The sequence below is a fragment of the Lepisosteus platostomus genome, chromosome 3 (assembly GCF_059453375.1).
Source record: "Lepisosteus platostomus isolate fLepPlt1 chromosome 3, fLepPlt1.hap1, whole genome shotgun sequence".
NCBI lineage: Eukaryota > Metazoa > Chordata > Actinopteri > Semionotiformes > Lepisosteidae > Lepisosteus > Lepisosteus platostomus.
In genome coordinates this window covers 71,584,062-71,605,720 of record NC_142613.1, presented here as the reverse complement: position 1 = coordinate 71,605,720, position 21,659 = coordinate 71,584,062, and the positions used below count along the sequence as shown (strand labels likewise).

The following is a 21,659-nucleotide window of genomic DNA, read 5'->3' as shown; positions in this document are numbered from 1 at the left end:
ACTCAGGCGGCTCAGAAAGTTCGGAGTGTCTCCGAAAGCAATGGTCCGTTTTTGCAGGGCACCAGTTGAGAGTGTGTTAAATTTTTCTGTTATAGTGGGGTTTGCCTCTCGGGAGAGTAAAGAGTTTGGTTAGAGTGGTCTACACAGCTTCTAAAATACTGGCTGTGACCTAACACCTGTTGCTTGCACACACGCAACACATTTAAATCGGAAAACCCCGAAGATTATTACTGGCCATTCTCACACAGCTTTTCCCCTGCTTTGAGCTCCTTCCCTCGGGAAGAAGGTTAAGATGGATGAGAGATCAGAACAGAGCAGCTGGTCTTTTGACTCAACACTGTTATAAAAGTATGTATTGGTAATTTTGAGTACTGTATTTTATGTGTGATATGTGTTATATTTTTTCTTTCACTTCTTTGTATCTAAGATAAGATCACTTTATTGGCCATATACAATTTCTTGCATTAGGAATTTGTCTTTTCACATACCCCAACTTGCTCTCCATGAGACACACAAACAGGGAGAGTAGCTTGGGGTCAGAGCACAGGGTCAGCCATTTATACAGCGCCCCTGGAGCAGTTGGGGTAAAGGGCCTTGCTCAGGGGCAAAACGGAGTAGGATTCCTCTGCCGGCCACGGGATACGAACCGGCAACCTTCCAGCCACAGGCGCAGATCCCTAGCCACAGAGCTGCCGCACCACAAAGACTTAAAGGGGATACAGTAGATGGAGCAAAGAGGAAAAGGAAAGAGCTTTGAGGGAAACCAGCTTCAGACCTACTGTAAGTCTGGGACAAAAATTAAAGTTTCAGCAGATTAATGATCCAAAGCAGAATGCCAGTACTATACTGGAAAGGCTTAAGAACAAGACAGTGAATGTCAATGAGGGGCCCAAAGGTCATAAGTGATCCCCATGCAATTTGAGAGACCTGGAGTAAATATGCCAAGAAGAACAAGCAGAAATTGCAAAATGCTAATGTGCAAAGTTGATACAGTGTCCAAAAAAGGACTTGCAGCTGTAATTGCTGCAAAAATCAGATACCTAATATCGATTGCCTGGGTTTGAATACATATGCGATCTTCAGTTTGAGAGATGAGGTTTTGAAGAAAAACAAATGTGTAAGCCTCATTTTTATATTTCACCAAAATAGATCTCATAGGAAGGCTCTGAATACTTTTACAAGGCACTGTACTTTCCCTACAACAATGCTGCAACCTCTTCACATAACATCACAATGCTAATGTACCGACATGAAAGACCGATTTATGACTGTAATAGTTGCACAGAAGCGCAGTTTTTATCTAATAATAAGACTTTGATCAAACCAGTTCATTTTCAGGAACGTCATTTGATCTGTGTGCAGTAATAAGGACAATGGTGATCGTTGCTATTTAATGCTTTGATGACTCATAAGCCATCATCTCTTAATAATCTTTTATTCCTTTTCCAAGAATAGCAAACGTAATGGCAGACTATTACAGCACGACAGGTTACTGTCGCAGCTTATCTTCATTTAACTATCATTTAAAAAAATCTAACACAACTAATACTCATAATGGGTTACACTTCAACCTTCCAAAACTAAAATACAATCAATGTAAACTTAAGTAATTTCTGAGAGGAGTGAACAAAAAGACTCAACTCACTCACTAGAAAATTCACCATCTCAATGGAAGGAATAATCAAAGTTTAGTTTACAGAGAACACTGAACAAGTAGCAGTATGAGACCTTTTCAGCCTGGAACATGCTCACACTTGAGGCTGAACACCACTGTGGCAGTATGGGCTAGAAGTACAGTACAACATAAAATGCTTATCCTTCTCCAGTCTTCCACTCCATACTTTCAGATTACAGAACAGTAAAATGCTTCTATTTCGTCCATTTTCTGAAATGTCTATTTCATTAGAGAAAATATTCATATAACATATTCATTTGAGATTCACTTTGTTACCACTCACCCCACATTTCTCAAGCTAGTAATTTCTTTAGATGTCAGTAAAAAAGAATCATTATTTACTTAGTTTTCATCAAAGACATTTTTTTGCCTTTGCAAATGCAGTACTAATTCTAACTATAAACAGAGGTAGGAAGCATTTCTTTTCATTCTTATTTTCTAATTTGCAAAACACAGGAACAATGCCTGTATGTAACAATGCATAATGTATTTACGGTGTTGGTAATTGATAATCTGCTGGTACCTGGCCTCTGCTTCATGGCTTCACAGTCCCTTCATGTTCTAGTGATGCAGGTTGTCAGGTATTACACATTGGACAAAACTGCTCCCCCATTAGGGATGTATATTCCTGCAATGTTCCGGGTTATTCCTGTACACAACTGCGTTACTCCTTCCTGGATCTCAATGGACTGCAAGTTCCATAGAAAAAGACAGATGCATACATCACATAGAAAGCACTCTACTATGATTCATTTTTTGGGTACAAGCAAAGTTATTCATATTTTGGTATGCATGGGGGTTTATCATTTTTCAGTGGCACATATTTGACTTTTAAAATACACAATAAAATACATCGTTTTCTGACAGAAAATACCCTGTATAATACAGAATACATTCTACACAGTAATGGAATTATAATGAAATTCATGGCTTTTATAGACACTCAAGTACAAATTTTATCTCCTTGTTGTTTTGTGGTCCAGTGCTTATTACCTATCAAATAATAAAGAGATTACTGAATGTTCTTAGGTGCTTCTTTTTTGTTTTGATGAAAGAATGCTGTACTGCGAAGGAAACATCAGCAGTGACTGAATTAGAAGCACAGCAGTAGAATTACTTTACGGAACTGCACTGTGCCTTACACTGCTTTTTTATTAATATATCAGCAAAGAAAAATTGTATCTTAAATCAATGCTCTGTGACAATGCACTCACAGAAAATGTCATTCAGAGCAGTGATTTTGTAATCATTTACCACTGACGTCAAGTGATCCATGGTTACATTTAAGGCTGGGGTGCATTAGCAGCAGCAGTAAAAGCTGTGCTGAAGATCTGAAGATGCAACAGGTTTGCAGACTCCTGCTCTTCTAGAAAAACCCAGGGATTGTGGACTACACTCCACCAGGCCCCTCTGAATCTGGGTTTTGTTGATCCAAGCTCCAGCAAGAAAGCTTTGTCTCTAAAATACAATTATTCTGGTCTACAAATCTCCATGAACGATTATAGTATGAGTCTAATGATTATGAATATATTAGTAGTATCTCCAAGGTATCTTTCCTTCATCTGAACCTACTGCTAAAACGTTGCACAGCACCAACTTTAAAGTCTTCCTGCTTCCAGAATTGTAACAAGAACCGAGGAATCCAAACACCCCTGTACTGACAAAAACCCCATTCTGCTCGGATCAGGACTGGTTTTAAAAATGCAGTTCATCATGACATGAACTTTATTACAAGCTGTTGGTAAAGCAATCATTTTGGTGGTGTATTTGTCCATCCACCCAGTTTCGAATCTCTTTATCGTGTCCTGGGTCGTGGTGAGTCAGAGCAGGATACAGCCTGGACAGGACCACAGTGCAGCACAGGGCACACAGAGACAGGTACACACTCACACGAGGGCCAGCTTCCCAGAACCTTCCAGCATGCTTTTGGACTGTAGGAGGAAACCCATGTCCACATGGGGAGAACATGTGGGCACACAGACAGCACCCCAGGTATTGACCCCAGGACCCCATTGCAGTGAGACGGCAATGCTAATCACTGGGCCACCATGCTGCCCATTATATAACTAAAGTCTTTGCATTTTCCTTTCTTTTGGAATTCGCAACAAATCACTCACACATATCCCACTGCTGAAGGCACAAATTAAAAAGAGTGAAAGCCGGTCATCTCGAAAAAATAAATTTTCTAACTCCAACATATAAAAATATTAAAGATCCAAAGTGAAAACTACAACTAAAAAAACAGCAAATTGATTTCCGTAGATAGATTGACTACAATGGTTGAAAAACATTTGTTCAGACCTGGCTTTCCTCTGAGACAGAGCTGTGACAGATGAAGTCCTGCATAGATCTGTCAAGTAGTCAGCCTCCCCCCCCAATAACAGGATACACACTACACTACCTAAACAGACTCACTACCTAAACACTGAGCAAGGAAAGGGTCCATCTCAGCTTTACTCACTGGCCCTGGTGTGAGTGTGGATGTCTGTGCAACAGGAGATGAACTGGCATCCTCTCCAGGGTGTATTCTGCCCCACGCCCCTGTATTGGATAAAATGATCAGAAATGGCAGGATGTTTGGACTGAGAGAGAGACTTTCTAAACAAGAGACAATGGAAGTTCCCAAGGATACTAATACAATTAAAAACTGTTCACCCACTGCTGTCACCTAGACCTATTAGTCACGACAAAGTCCAGGGAAGAAAGTCAGCACACAGTCTAGACGTCTACACTGTTTTCTGCCAGTGCACTGCAGTATTAAACTGAAACCTGCACCACTGCCACCTCTTTTAATTTTTAGTGCCCTGCGAAATTAAAATAAAATCTTACCCTTCATGTTCAAGACTTACCACAAAGGTGGACAGCATAATGAGTTTATTAACCAATTCACAATGAAGACTGGATATTGTATAATAGATAATTATGGAATTATCATAATTATGGAAGCCCGTTTCCGCCAGGGAGTAAAAAAAGAAAACGCGCTATGGTATCTCAGAATTCCGACTTAGTATCTCAGAATTCTGACTTCGTATCTCACATTTGCGACTTCGAAAGAGCCCACATTTCATTGTCTATCCTTTTGTTATTGTAACAGATTCGGGTTCTAGGGCTTGTGCCCTCGCCACTCCCACCCTAGTTTGTGCCTCACTGCATGGGCTCAAACCCAGGTCTTGCCAGCTGAGCTCAAGACCACTTTCTTTAACCTCGGCGCCCAGCATCCCTGGTATGCGCAGGGGAGGGCGGTGCCGTCACCACACTGCAACCAGATCGTACAACCTGTATGTCGGCCGTTCCGTTACACCATATTCATAAATCGTACAGGATCATAGGATCTATAAGCCTGAAGACTTGTCTTGTACAGTGCCCTGATAAAAATCAAATTAATTACACTAATTTTTATAGAATCCCATTTCCGCCAGTGAGGCTTCCATAGTACCCGGATGGAATAGTGCACGGTGGGCTTTTAAAAAAAGTTTTTATTTAAACACCAGAAATACAAAAACGGAGACAGAATATTAAATACGATACAGAAATAGACGCTTCACATCCAGAGGAATTCACAATTATAAAAGCTGAAACTTATGCTTTTTACATATTTCCATTGTATGTCCCTTTTTACTTAAAAAAAGGTCTTCTTTAGCTCAGCTGGCAAGACCTGGGTCCGAGCCCATGCAGTGAGGCACGAACTAGGGTGGGAGCGGCGAGGGCACCAGCCCTAGAACCCGAATCTGTTACAATAACAAAAGGACAGACAATGAAATGTGGGCTTTCGAAGTCGCTAATGTGAGATATTGCAGTCGCAATTCTGAGATATAAAGTCGGAATTCGGAGATACTAAGTCGGAATTCGGAGATACCATAGCGCGTTTTTTTTTTACTTCCTGGCGGAAACGGGCTTCCATACATAATAACAACAACAACAACAACAACTAATCGAGCAGGTAAAACTATGAATTGGTTTTCTTAAACTTATTAACCTAAATTCACACTGTAAATAAAGAGTCTGCCATTTCACTTAAGCAGATTGCCATGGGTTCACATTGCTAAATATGTCAAGAATATGTCAAGAAAGTAAAAAGATGCATCTTTAATTTTCCTGCCAATGAAACAATGGTGGTATAGAATGAACATGTTTTCCTTGTACATGCATTTGACCTGAACCAAACTGTTCCCAGAGTTGAAATGATCACTTTGTCTCAATGTTTTCTCTTCAGCACACTGAGCTCTTTACAGCACACCAGGAAAATCACATCCTCTGCAGCAGGCAGAACAATGCTGCAGTGCCTGCGTCTTGTCCATACTGAAAGAGAGAGATCTCCGGTCAGCTAGGGAGAATGGCTAGATTTTGTATCTTGACTGGATGTAAAATGATGTAAACAGATACCCCTCCTCACCATCGCCCTGCTTCTGTATTTTCACAGTGCTACTGTGGCATGGCTGTTAGTGCTGCTGCCTTATCGCGCTTGGGTCTTGGTCTGGTTCCCCTGCCTTTGGAGTGGCACCCCTTCTGTGTGGAAGTTGTCCCAGCTGCACTCCCTCAGTTCCAAGACAGGCTCTCTGCTTGCCATGACTCGTCCCTGGAGAAGGCAGCTTCCTGATGAATGACCAAGGCAGGCTCATGTCCCACTACATCCTGTTCTGGTGCCTCGATCAGAACGCTGGCAACATTGACATGCATTAGACTTCCTTTTCCTATTGTTTGACACTTGCTGTTCTTACACACGTCTCATGTCTACCATTCTCGTTTGCAGCAGATCCTGTACAAGATGTACAGTACTAACCTCAGTTCCGAGAATGCTACTAACATTCTCGACATTACAGCTTTGGCCAGCATTCCCATTCAAGAGTTCAGACTTCAAGTCTCAATATCGGTTAATATTTCAAACCAAATTAAGAAGAAATACTAGAATGTATTACAGATGTCAGTAACAACATTGACCTTTACATCCCTGCTGCTTTGCAACTGTTTATGACAAAACAGATTCTATTTAAAACTCAAAATGTTTTTCAGGCATTAATTATGAAGCATCAATTCCAGTGATAATTACTCCTGGGACCAGGGAAAATGAAGGTGCTTTTCAAGTTGGATAACTCCCATTTATCATAATGAAGTAAGACTTTATAAAATAAGGAGATGGCATTCTTGACAGCAGCTCCTCAGCTGTACTTTCGAACAAAGGCTGTTTGTTTTGAAGTACCACAATGGGCTTCTTAATTAATTGCAGGACACTGACAGAACTTCCTCTGATTAATCTTAGTTTTATGAATGTACTGGGTAAGGGCATTGAAGGAGTGTATACTTAATCACAACACCCAGCACCCATAAATTTTCATTATGCATGCTAAGCTATCCTCAGTGATACCTGATTTCCATTTTACCTGAACATATTGTTTTAAATATTGAAAGCACGAGCTGAGATCTGTGAAACCCAGAGTCCTCTTTCCCCATCTTTAAAAAACTGCCTTATGTTATACATAATAGTGTTTTTTGTCTAAACACATCAAGTTATATTGTACAGTATGTCCTTGCTGAGTTTTATTTTTGTCTTGGTCGTAGTAGTCAGTAAGAGTGAACATTTAAATATCGTGCCAGTCAAAAAAAATGTTAAATGTTTTAAAAACAAAGGAACTGGTTATTGATTTTAGGAAAAATACCACACCTCCACAACTTACTATAATTGATGGTCAGCCTGTTGAAATTGTTGATGACTATAAGTACTTGGGACTGGTCATTGACAAAAACTTAAAATGGCACAAATGTTGTGACACTATCTATAAAAAAGACCAACAGAGACTCTTCTTTCTTACAAAACTCAGCTTCTTTAAGGTAGATAAAACTATTCTTACACTTTTCTACAAATCATTCATTGAAAGTGTCTTAACATACTGCTTCACTTGTTGGTTTGGCAACATAAGTACCGGTAATTGTAATAGCCTGGGTAAATTAGTAAATATAAGTGGCAAAATAATCGGGAATAATCAAATCAACTTTAGCATCCTTTACAAACAGAGGGTGACTAAGAAAGCCAAAAGCACCAGGGAGTGTGTTTCTCACCTCCTCCATTCAAGAATTCACGCTTCTTGAACTTGAACTTGAACTTTATTGCCATATGTAACCGGTACTGGGAAAATGGAATTCTTACTTACAGAAAGTCTCTCAATTGTAAAACAAGTGTAAAAAAACAAAACAAAGTGCAAACAGTGCATCAAGACAATATACAAACAAACAGTAGACAATGTGCAAGTAAACATGCAGACAGTTTGAATGTAAACACAGACGTGTAAACAGTGACTGGAGATGTGCAATAGATAAGAAATCATAAAGAGGTAGATGGCGATGGTGTAGGTGTGCTCCGAGGGGGATGGCTAAATGTGTTCGCCAGTCTCACTGCTTGTGGATAGAAGCTATTGAAGAATCTAGTGGTAAGTGTCTCCCATCTGGGAGACGCCTCTGTGCCCCTAGGTGTAAAACCAACAGACTCGGGAAATCTTTCATTCCCACTGCAATCACACTCTAAAACAAAGCAATGTAACCACCTTGTCTCGTTTCTTTTCTCCTGTAACACTACTGTATTCTCTTCCCTTTTGATGATGTTTTTTTGTCATTGTGTTGTGTTTGACTGTGCCGAAAAAAAACTTCCTCTAGGGGACTTAAAAAAATAAAGCTTGAATTGAATTGAATTGAAAAGGAACAGACATTACATTAAAACTTAGAACAGTTTGGGTGTGACTGAAAGCACACACAAGTCTTCCACACTGTTATGTGTTGGGTATGAGCACGTCAGCTGTTTATTTTCACTTGTCTGTCATGGCATCAGTATTATATGAATTCTTGGAGAAAGGGGGTAAAAGATGTTGACAATTTCTTTACAGTTCAGGTTCACTAATCTATGGGTGAGCCCACAAACGGGTGACAAGCTAGATGGTTGACAACTTTTGGAACCCTGACCCTAACCAGCCAAGCTCACGCGAGCAACCAAGTACTTAAAAAAGCAGACAACAAAAAAGAAAAAAAAAAGAGAATCAGCAGAGAAACAGAAAAGGGGTCTTTTTCACGATTTGAGCTCACGTCTGAGTGTACCCCTGTTTCTTCAGTGTGAAGAGCTGAGTGGGAAATACTTGCTACAGTGTTGGTGGCTCTAGAATTCACGGTACTCTGAAAATATTACTGTGTAAAATTTTGTGTTTGTATCATCATAAATTACTCTTCAGCTATTGCCTGATTCCCAACTACCACATCTTCATGAAAAATTAAAGGAGGCTTGTGACCTCACTCAGTATTCCCTGACACGTGGCAGTGCTTTATTAAGTCTGTTAACTTTGACAATTTTGCCCATTCTCAAACTAGTGTCAGACCTGTATGATATTTGACTATCGTCTGACATCTACTACTACCAGAGCATTTCAACATGAAACAATATACTGTGCACAGGGCACTAGTAGAATACAATCAGAACCACTGAAACATCAAATAATTGTTCTGTTTCAAAAGAACAAGTAAAGGCTTATTCCAGGCTGAAAAGAGAAGAAAATGTATGTATGTAATAATAAAGGGTGTGATTCGGCCTGGTATCAACTTCTGAATAGCTCCTTGGTCTAGGTTCTGCCCTTTTGGGTCTGCTCTCGACTTATGGGCTTTGAACTTGCTCAGTTTTACGTCTCAGCTGAAGAACGGCACCTTTTTACAGGAGAGTGTCCCCGTCACAGACCGCAGGGTGAGCGCCCCCTGCTGGCCCCCCCCAACACCTCTTCCAGCAGGAACCTTAGTTTTTCCCAGGAGGTCTCCCATCAAGGTACTGGCCAGGCTCACACCTCCTGATCTTCAGTCAGTAGCCAGTTGTGTGTTGCAGGGTGATACTGCCATTTGCAAGAGTTATAAATGAATGATAACAGACTCAATTTGTTTTACCACACTCAATGGCAGCCCATACCATCGTCACTCATGACACCACGATCACCATGTTTCACTACAAACATTTTGATCTGCCTTTCTCTAAGCCCATAAACATTTGGCTTTTACACAAAGGTTAAAAGGACAAGATTCTGCCCGAAGCATCCCACACACACATGCTTGACAGCTCTGAGATCCAGCCATAAAACAGGCCATGCATGACACTGACCACAGATGGAGGCAGAAAGGCGTAACCTTTGCCACTTTGGGAAGAGTATTACTGCACTGGAAGATCAAATATAACGCTGGTACTGTAACAATAGCTACAAAATTAACACTGATTGCAATAAGCTAGCTTTTCAATTGGCTTTAATAAAGCCTTGCACCGATAGCACTGATAGCAAACCTTGTGCAGAAGCAACGCCTTAATCAATTCTTCTTAGGCTGCTCCATGCTATTGACTGGGTCTGGTTGACCACATGTTCTTTATGTCTATTGGCAGCACTCTCAAGGCTTGTGATGATGGATTGATATTCACTAAACACTCACGAAACGTCAGACTTCGTTACCGACAATACTTCCAGGGCACGTACAGGTAGGCTCTTACTGCACTGCTGTTTTTTGGTTGCTTATGCAAGGGGGCTAATACTTCTGTGTTGTACTGGGCATCTGTTTACTTTCATGAAGGACATACACGGTCTGCACAGAAGGCAAGGTTCATTCATATTCCGGATGTGTCCAACAGCAATGACAACTGGCCACTTTGGCATTTGTGTTTTTATGCTGAACTTTACCTTGGGTACTAATAATATATTACTTCTTGAATGCCATCATTTGAGAACTCAAGGGCATCCTCTCCTTGCTCTTTCACTTGCATGACTGCTTTCCACACTTTCAATTCACTCACCCTAAATTTACAAGTGATTATTGCTCTATATTTCTTCAGCTTATTCCCTATAATGGGATACAGATTAATGCTTTCAATGATAACTTCCTTCTTTTCAACAACTATAATAACCTTCCCATTAATTAATGTAATATTTGTTCCCTGAAGATGGGGAGTTACTTCTCCACGCAGTTTGTTCCCCTTAGTAATTCTTCTCAAAGATTAAAAACTCTTATACGAATTTTTAAAACATCACACTATAAAGAAGAAAGAAAACTCCTTTTCCTCCATGGCTGAGGAAACAAGTGTCTAAAAATGAATTACATCCAACAGCACACAGCAGGCAATATCATACAGACATGGAGTTACGTCATCGGACATCCTGTTAGCTTTTTTATCGGATTCTGACAAAATCTAAAAAGTAGTGATAATAAACAATTCCTACCAACACCTCCCTAACTAGTACAAAGGTCATACAGCGCACTGGAAGTAATTGTGGAAACGGAAGAAAAAGTTTGTATATAATTCCAGTTATGAATTATAAATAGCTTATGAACAAATTAATGCAAAGAAAACAAAAACAATGTTTACAAACAAGAGAGGGCCACTTGTTTGACTTTTAGAAATAAATTATTCTATACTGCGATATATTATAATTATCACAGTATTATACTGCCATATTACAGGGTTAATGGTTATCAGGCAACCCTTCAGAAAGTCTCCAGCTGCCTCAAGCTCTGAATACACATGAGTAACACCAACACAGGAGTTTTAACTTTGGGGAGAATGTAACGCCTGCAGAAAGGGAAATATCATGCCAGGAGCGTAGTAATTAAAGTCTACTCCTATCGACAGACTGCAGCACATCCTCACATTTCACCCAGAGGTGTTTATTGTGAACCTCATGCTCCAGGAAGAAGACCCCAACTCTTCAGAAGTGACGTCACGTTTCCTCGGTGGAAATGCCCCGCAGGGCTAGCTGACAAGATCGATCACTTTATTGGCCATATACAATTTCTTGCATTCTTTTTCCATACCCCAGCTTGCTCTCTGTGAGACACACAGACAGGGAGAAAAGCTTGGGGTCAGAGCGCAGGGTCAGCCATTTATACAGCGCCCCTACAGCAGTTGGAGTTAAGGGCCTTGCTTAGGGGCCCCACGGAGTAGGAATCCTCTGCCGGCTGCGGGATTCGAACCGGCAACCTTCCAGCCACAGGCACAGATCCTGAGCCACAGACCCACCGCTCCCCCCTCGACAATCCAGCCGAGATCTTGTGACAAACCCAGCTGCAAGCCCAGGCGTGGACATTTCTTCAAGAACAAGAAGACAGTGCACAGGGTGGTCAAAACCTTTGCTGAGAAGAGGCGACAAATCAAACAGGATGATACCATTTTGTTCTAATGTGCCCTTGTATAAAAGTGAAATTTCTCGTCCTCCAGTTTTGATGGATAACCTCATTTGGAGCAGGAGAAGGCGCTGTGAAGCCCATAATGTTGTAAAAGGAGATCACATCCCTTATTAAGTGCGTTTCTCTAATTACATTCACTGCTCAATTTTTTGGACTCCTTTTTCACTTATTTCATGGTCACAACTGAAAAAGTATCCATGTGCAATAGCTCACTGACTAACCTGATTTTTGTACCATATTTTATGTTTTATTCTTTTTTTACGCTGCTGGGCTGTGCTGTAGAGAGTGCACAGCATGTTGATAACTTTTTACACATTTACTGCCACAGGCAGCCTTTTATTTATTAATTCAACTGAAGGTGTCATTTCACCCTCATCTGCGCTGCACTGCAAGGTGATGAAAAACCGTATTTGTTCTCAGACATCATCAGCAAGCTAGGAGTCACATCCACAATTTAATTAGTATATTCTGAGATTTTCTTCTCGACATTACAGGCTACTCATACCTTCAAAACATTCAGACAGTAAATCAGATTTACAATTCAGGATCATCCTTGAATTCAACCTATGTTTTCGTTTAATTGGGAGGTCCTACCTGAGAGGGGCACCGACTAAAGATTTCTCTGACTGGAAAATGTAGAAAAACCCTAATAAAGTACATATATTGCACAGAATAATCAAGAATAATGATTAATCACACAGAATGATTATAGGCTGGAATGCAAGCACAACTGGCTCCAAAATGAGAGTCAATCTAGTGTGGTCAAAGACAAAATAAAACTCATAATTGTAAACGACAGAGCATTAAGCTGTCTGGTGATGTTGATACTGTGCTTTCATCGTGCGCCTAATCAAAACAAAACTAAAGATTCCATTGTAGAGCATGTTAACATTAATGAATCGATATGATTTTTACAAATTGTGCTTTCAATATTCCATTCTGCACTGCAACTAGTATAATATCCTTACAATTTCTGTTAAGGTAGTTGAGACAGCAACAGCCAAAAGAAGCAAAAAATAAAAATGGAAGAACGAGCTACAAGCTCGGAGCTCGTATTAGCAGGGAAGTTAGCTTGTCTCCCATATACGCATAGAATACAGAATATATTCTATACATACAGAATATATGTATTCTTCATTTTAGCGAACGCTTGTAAATAAAGTGCCCACTTAACAAGGCATGTGTATATTCACCCCTTATTTGTATGTTCTGTATTCTATTTAATATCAAATTCTCATTCCAAACACTCGTGTTTGCCCAATTACCCATGGCCTGCAAATTGAGAATTAATCTTTAATAAGTAACTTTATGTAACTCATTGAGTAACTGCCAAAGTAAAGGAAAAAACAACAAAGTCTCTTAATTAGGGGTTGGGCCACCGCAAGCTTCAGTGTCCCTGGGCATCCATTCTGCAAGCGTCTGGAACTCTATTGGAGAGATGAGATTCCATTCTTCTACATGAAATTCCAGCATTTGGTGTCCTGTCCCTGGTGGTAGAAAACACTACCTCATGCACCGATCCAGAATTTCCCATAAGTGCTCAGCTGGGCTGAGTTCTGGTGGCTGGCATGGCCATGGAAGCTGGTATCCATTGTTTTCATGCTCGTCAGCGGTCATTCGGTGACCACTTGTGCCCTGTGGATGGGGGCATGGTCTTCCTGACGGATTCCACTCCCATCACGATAGAAATGTTTCACCACAGGATGGATCTACCTTGCCCTCAAAGGAATCGAGTGGACCTAAACCAGCCCAGAAAAACATTCTCCTCGCCGAAATAGAGCCACAAAACAAAAGGCAATCGAGCCTGTAGGCTTCTGTTGTGATGTGCCACACATGTACTTGTCTGCTTGAAAACACGGTGAAGGTGACTCATCTGATCATACGACTTGTTTCCCCACTGCTCAACAGACCACTTTCTTTGTTCTTTGCACCACTTTACTGATTTAGGTATAATAAGAGCTTTATGCTCTACAACCCAACCGCAGTGTCCCTCTCTGTGAAGCTGCCTGCTCATGCCTTAGTTTGACACGAGCAGTCAACTGATTCAGGGTTGCTCGTCGTTTTTGCCTTGCCTGTCGAGCCCATGCATGGACATCAGGGTCGAGGAGGACGCGCTGTTGTTCACAGCGCTGTCTTTCCCTCAGACGTCCAGGCCGACATCACCTCGGCCACTGGTCCTGGTGACACATCAGCACGTCGAGCCGTCTTCATCACTGGAGCTCCTACCAAATGTGTCCCAGCAATCACCCCTCTCTCAAAGTCACTGATCTCCTCTTCTTGTCATCATACCCAAAATAACGGGCAAGCGGGCCTTCCCAGCATATTTATACATGACCCTCAGCATGATGGGATGCTAATTGCTTAATTAATGAAGGTATCACTTGTGCTGAAGCACCTGCTTTCAATATTCTTTGTATAGCTCATTTATTGCATCCCTCGAATTTCCTTTATTTTGGCTGTTACCCATACTGTACTGCATAGCCCTTAGTGTTATTGCTTATTAAAAGAGCTCTGACATGTGGGTTAGGCAAGACCGACCTTTTCTAAACCCATGGTGATATATTGCCAAGATATTCTTTCCATATAACTGTCCATTACCTTGCACGTAAATCAGACTTATTGTCCATTATTTTTCATATTCCATTTTTTCACCCTTTTGATAGATGGGTATGTCAATTCTCAAGTCCCTGGCTGCTACCCGTTTTAAGCAACTCATTAAAAAAAATAGGTCTTCAGGTTGACATGGACGAAAGAACCAGAAGACACAGGGAATACAGAATAATGGAAAACTCTCTCCCAATCTACAGAGCATTTTTCACAACATTTTACAGAAGACTGCCTCAGGAAGATCTTTAAGGCAGGAAGCCCTCTATGTGGAGTACAGTATGAATGTTCTCTCCCTGTTCATGTAGGTTTTCTCTGGGTGCTCCAGTTTCCTTCCACAGTACAGAGACACACTATCAAAGTCACATGGAATTCCTAATAATTGTCTTCCACATAAACATAAGTGAAAGTACATCAAGGACCCTGCTTATTGATCACTAAAGGATGGAATATTCAGATATTCAAAATGCATCAGTACATATTAAAAACGGTATGCATATCGTCAAATAAGACCACTTTTATCTACCCATCTGTCCATAAGAGTAGCTACTCATTGTCATGTGGCACATGTAGAACTGGGGTGTTTATTTTGACATACAGCACTGTGTGCTTTGACTGATATACTCTTGTCTATGCACTTCTAAAATATGCAGTAATCTTTTAGTTGTAATTAACTATAAAATGAAGCATTAACAGCGTTTACACAGGGAGAACTATCCTTTGAGATTCTGCAAGCTACACATATTAGGCTACTTTAAGTGAACCACAAGTCATTTGATCTCATAAATAGGATTCTGTCTCTCAAACCCACTTAGCTACACTAATTACAGTGATCTTTTTCAGCTAGAAAAGCACAAATAATAAAGAAAAGTGGCAAGATCTACTAAATAATGAACAGATGTCAATTCTTTCAGCACTGAAAGGTTAAACAATGCTGAAGCTTCCTGAACTTCACAGAAGAGGACTTACAAATACACATTATACCTAAAAGCACCAGCAGATATTGCAATCATCTTATCCTAAAATAAAGATTTAAGGAATTAAGAAATAAAGAACTTCATTAAATCAATAAAAAAATTAATTTTATTCTTTGATGTGCAACTGCAAAACCTATATGTTCTGTTCTTGAAGCTCGCCAGTAAGGCAGGGTAAAAAAAATCAATTTTTCCAAGCAAGACATTTTGGCTTGCAGGAGAAATGGACTTAAGAGCAGCAGACAAAGTTTAAAGCTCATTCTGGTCCTTGTCAATCTTTCTCATAACAAAGTTCAATTTTATTAAAGTGCTGAAATCTATTATTCATTTCTCTCCCACATCCCTAAGATAGTTCTGGCTTTATCATAGGCAATAATTCCAAAAAAGCATCAGTGCAGTCAGATAATTGTTAGTGGAGACTTCAGGTTGGCTCGATACTGAAATTGGAACTGATGAAATACAAAAACAGAATTTAACCCTAGGAATAATACGTCTATTAAAAAAGTAACTTTGTAATCGACCTAATTTTATACCTTGTGTGGTTAAAAATTAATCATGGCTGTATAGTAATGAAGGTACTCTACAAATTAAACTGCTTACTCTAAACAAAATGATAGAAGAAAAACAGAACATGTTTGGTCTGTGAGGCATTAATTTGGGCTAAATTGGAGACATTCTGAACACTCCTCTGACATGACTGAACAAGTCTGTTGTAAGCCTGGGCAATCTTACCCCAAGCTGTGAACTCTTAGATTTCTTCAGAGCACATTCAAGCTGAAGCGTACAATTTAGAAGAATTGATTTGACAAAACTCTGCAGCTGCACTTTGATATTCACTCGTTCCACAGGAATGGTGGTGTCAACTGTGTGCATTCATCATGCAACACTGAGCTACACTGGAGTACTAATCTCTCATATTGTGGAAGTCCTGGACTGACGCAGCAAATAAACTCAGATTATTTTTTATGGATTATTCCCAAGGTGTTTCAGGTTATTTCCCAGGTGCTCACACATAAAACGGTACTTCAACACTATTACTATATTTAAAATTCTAATGAAAATCAAAATGCAGCATATTTTTTTTTGAATTCATCTGGCCACTATAGGCATTCGGATATTTATGTATGAAGCCAAGAACACAGATTTTTCCAAGAATCTAAAACAGGAATGGAAAATGGTATCTTCAAAAGTCAGTATTCCAGAACCCAGTGCTACACCTGCAATCCAAGAACGACACTATTAACCATGAATAATAAGGAAACAGTGACCAGAACAGGAATTCTGCAATGAGTGTGTAGTAAACTTTCTTAAGTCCCGATACTATTCGTTTGTTGATAGAATTTCTTTGACAGGTAAAACCTCATACTAAGTAGAAGCTACAAGGACAAAAGTGTTTTTAATTCACTTGATTATGGTGAGTTAATGAAAGTTTCCCTTGACACTATATGCCTTATAGCCTTATCAGCATGTCTCAAGGCTTCTTTTGCAAAATACACTCGCTTGATGGTTTTCTACACACATTATGTCCCCTCATCAAGTAAATTCTTGTTCTGAAACATCTTGGTATACATATTTTTTGATAATATGAACTACAAGCGCCTCTGAGCAAGAACAATCAACAAACAAATGTATATGCCGGCTGTATCATTGGTCTAAATAATATTACTTTGTTTTGATTGAACAGGATACGTTTTTTACACGTTTACACAGTTTAACGGGTTCTGTTAGCAGCCTAACAACATTCTGACCTGACCATAATATGAAAATGGGGCAGTGCAGTGGCTCTGTGGCTGGAAGGTTGCCTGTTCGTATCCCGCAGCCGGCAGAGGAATCCTACTCCGTTGGGCCCCTGAGCAAGGCCCTTCACCCCAACTGCTCCAGGGGTGCCGTATAAATGGCTGACCCTGCGCTCTGACCCCAAGCTTCTCTCGGTCTGTGTGTCTCATGGAGAGTAAGTTGGGGTATGTGACGAGACAAATTCCTAATACAAGAAATTGTATATGGCTAATAAAGTGATCTTATTTTAAAAGAAAACAAGGTTTCAAAGAAACATGTAATTTTCCTTTGGGTGTTCAGGTTTCCTCCAAGAGACCCAAGACATACTGGCTTCTGTAAACTGACCCTGCTGTGAGTGTGTGTATTTGTGAGTGTGTGGTATGATTCTCCCTTTGGGTGCGAGAGGTCCTGGGTTCAGATCCCGGAAGAGCCCCCAAATATGTTATGTCCCCAATATGGCTCAGCCTAGGGGTGAAGGGGGACTAACATATGGGCCAGGGTTTAACGGACAGGAATACACACAACTATGTGTAGGACGGAGGAAAACGCTAGGAAGTAAAAAACACACAGGGGTAAGCGAATAAAAAAAAAAAACCTAACTACACTATTCTACAACCCAATTACCCACTAAACCCGTCTCCCGAGAAAGGGGTGGCAAAGCCAAAGAAAAGGCTTCCGCAAGCTGTCTTTCTACTCTATACTAAACCGTAGCGGAAAACAAAAAAACCACGGGTGCCACAGCAATCCCAACCCTACACCACAGCCCAGAAAACAAATCCGCCGCCTCGCACGTTTCCCCGTTTCTTCTTCTGGCACCTCTCTTCAGACACCCTCCCAGGACGTCCCGTCCCGGCATTTAAAACCGGGCCCCTCTCTTCAACCAACCCAGAGAGAGAGAGAGAGAGAGAGAGAGAGAGAGAGAGAGAGAGAGAGAGAGAGAGAGAGAGAGAGAGAGAGAGAGAGAGAGAGAGAGAGAGAGAGAGAGATCCAATTTAGGGACACAGCCACCTCAATAAACGCACCCCCGCCCGGGAGGGGAGCCAAAAAAAACCCAGAACGTAACAGTGTCTGTGCGTGCCCTGTGGTGGACAGACGTCCCACCCAGGGTGTACCCTGCCTTGAGCTTGCTGCTTGCCGCGATAGGCCCCAACTCCGCGGCAACCCTGAATTGAATTAATTAATTCGGAAACGAATGGATAAACGTGACTGGCCACACACAGCCTAACACCCAGATATCCCTTTTCCTACCTGTGGTACACAATCAAGAGCTGCATATTCTAAGCGTGTTAGTTCAACACTTTGATTTGCTCGTCAATGGAGTTTTGTGCAACGATGACAACCATGACAGATGGGAAAAAATAACTGCTGTCAAAGATTAAGCGGCTCTGGCCTGCAGCAGCTGCTGCTTTCCGTATATAAAGTTAATTTTACAGTCAAAGAGTAAGAGTACAAATGTGGACATTGCAAAGTTATATTAACCAATAGAAAATGTGCTATTGATTTGTTTCCCACTGCTGTGTCTGCTAAATGCACTGGTGGCTTAAATCAATATATTTCTCACACACCATATTTAGAGCTTACATTCAGGACAACCTGTTTCCTTGCAGATTTTTCATGGGGATTTGTGAGCTGAGAATCAAACCTTCTGCCTTTTCTATTAAGGCTCTTGCTTTTGTTCTCATTCCCTGTAATTTGTATTCCGATTCCGCACTTGCTTGGGAAGTCTGCATTTACCGGCTTTATCCATTAGAAAGTAAATTGAGGTGGATCTCCAAGGCCTTTGCCTTTCCTACATTGTGAACAAGCACCACTTCACTTAGGATTGAAAAAAATATATCAAGCGTTTGCAAAAAGAAAACATCAAAAATATACAATAAAGACTTTAATTTATATACTTTTATATAAAATGTATTTATTCACCTTTGTCTCCAAATTAAATGATGCATTAAAATTAGGGACTGGCAATTTTCCAGACTATTTTATTCTTCCTTCACTGAGAGGACAAAACAGCCTCTTCTAACATCACCTACAAACAATCATCCAATTACCTTCATCATCTTGCTTATCTGTCAATCAAATGACTACAACATATACACATGAGCCTGTAGCTTGACAGCAATGTACAAAGCTACGGTAGACTCGATCATGTGTCCGTTTTCTTCGATAGCATTAGCAACAGACAACACGGCCCTAAGTTAAAATGATCTTGAGGTTCATTTTATTCACTATGTGTCACCAGAAGAGTGTTTTCTTTTGGTTTGAAGAGAAGAAAAACAATGAAAATAAATAAAAAATAGTGCAGTAACAGGTTCAGGTTCATTGGCCTTAATAAAAACAGAGTAACAACAACAACAAAAAAACTATTTGCACAGAGCACCATATGTCACAGTTCAGTGAAAGAAAGAATCCAGGGCCTCGTATTTTGCTGTTAAAAAGCAAGAACTTCTGGCACTCTTTTAAAGATTATTACTTTAATTTAACCAAATGAACAACCCCTTCCCAGCTCTTCAGGTGCTGGAGATTTACAGAGAGCCAGGAGACCTGCTGTACTGCTGCCCACCCAGACTGGAGCTGAGCACCATGGGTCTGAATTAATGACTTCTCTACATGGTGCCACTTACTCACGGTGATTCAACTGTACTAGTGCCACATTCGGAAACGAAAACTTGGTATTTCTCCAAAAAATGTATTTCGTTATTGCTGCCTTTATCATGTTGGGCACCAGCGCATTAACACTGAGTGATCAGTAAAACTTTGAAAGCTTTTCCTTGTTCACTTCGGAGCTCTTCCACGTTACAACCCGAATAGATTCTCAGTTCTGGATATTTTGAAAACTTCTATCTTTGAGTATTATTTTATATATTTCCATGTTGACCTGCAGTTCTGAATTATATGTTTTTTTTTTCTATCCAGCATTTTCCCATTGAGATTTCTTGTTCAGTATTTCAGCATTAACATTTATTATCAAATAATTTCAACGTACTTTCTGTATTTGTATAAAAAGTGTGCATCAGTTTTCCCTGATCCACCTTTAGCTTATAAAACAGTCATCATAAACCACCTTCCTACTACTTAAGTTTCAACAGTGTCACATCACTGCTTTCTGAATCAAATCTCCTCTCTGCCACATGTCACTTGTTATAAATTCTAAGCAGATAACATAAAACAATATACGACAGATTGTGTTGAGATAAGCAGGCACCTGAAGATGTTTTTTATATTATATTCATAGGCTGTAAAATGTACGCTTGTGAAAAGAGATTACAAAATAAGTCATGCCTTTCTATCGCCTATCAATAATAATGAAAGATATCCCATGGATTTTTGCTTACTTTTTTTTGCTGATAAAATCATGCATACCACACAGAAAGAGAACTCTGTATGTGCGTGGTGTTCAAAGCATAAACAGCACCATGTCAACAGTCAACAGGAAGCTGTTAATGTTCCTTCTGAATGTACTTCACTGTTAATATACCAGGCATTAAAGAAACCGAGAATATAACTTTTAACGGCAACAAATTCACAGAGCGATTATCAGGAAAAAGAACCTTTTTCATGGCAGATTCATTGATTTTTTATAGAACAGATATGAGCTAGGTATACTCATTCTGCTTGTTAGCATTTGTCATCAACATGGCAGATCAACAGGGGGACTATTGTCAAAGCCACAAGCTCATAGTGAGTGTCTGGCCACTGTTAGAAGCAATCTCTGTACTTCTGAGATGCATACCCTGTGCCAGGTCTTGTGGGTTTCTTTCCCATCACTCTCACATATCCTGGTTGTAGACATGAGATGGGTGTATCGCTCCCCACGCCAGTGCCACCAGCACTGTCGATGCAAAACCTTGATTCATCCCTACATAGGACTTGACTCCGTAGTTGGAGAGTCCACCTGAGGTGACTCAGTGCAGCCTTCAACACAGCAATGGTACAAAGACATTGTTCTCCTGTGGTAACATCAATCAAAATGATGCCAAAACCACTTAATTAATAACCAAAGTCTGTAAGTTTTATTTTTCTAATCAAAAATACAGACATAGAGTGATACGTTTCTTCTGATGCTCAGTCTTTTTTTCTGTGTACTACCGTATCACTGTATTTGCACAGTTTTGATTACACTGTTATGTTATTACACTGTTATTGTTATTGTGTTACTGTCTATTGTCTTCTGTTCTATTTATATACTACACCTGAGTGACTAATGAGAAACACTTTTCACTATACTATGCACCTGTGTAAGTATAATAAATAAAGTTGAAGTGAACTGAATTTTTTTCTGAGAAAAAAAAATAGTGCTTATTTCTACAAGTGAATTGAAACACTGAGCCTTTGCATTTTGTACAATGACAAATCTAGATAAGAAACTTCAAGATCACAGAAGGCTAATGATACTGATGAAGGTAGAAACTGAAACTTCTCCTATTCATTTATGTCTACAAGAAATA

At 40.1% G+C, this 21,659-nt stretch overlaps 1 protein-coding gene across 3 annotated transcripts in view; it reads right to left on the bottom strand.

Annotated features, from left to right (window-relative positions):
* The window catches only part of mei4 (meiosis-specific, MEI4 homolog (S. cerevisiae)), a 79,438-nt gene that overhangs the window by 36,686 nt on the left and 21,093 nt on the right, over positions 1-21,659 (bottom strand). The window contains exon 5 of one of the 3 annotated variants that reach the window (XM_088626706.1): positions 11,480-11,762. The exons of the other annotated variants lie outside the window; for them this stretch is intronic. Within the exon in view, the coding sequence (XP_088482832.1) occupies positions 11,586-11,762 (177 nt within the window). The 3' untranslated portion in view covers positions 11,480-11,585. Of the gene's footprint in view, positions 1-11,479; positions 11,763-21,659 lie in introns of those variants that run through there. 3 annotated transcript variants of the gene reach the window in all.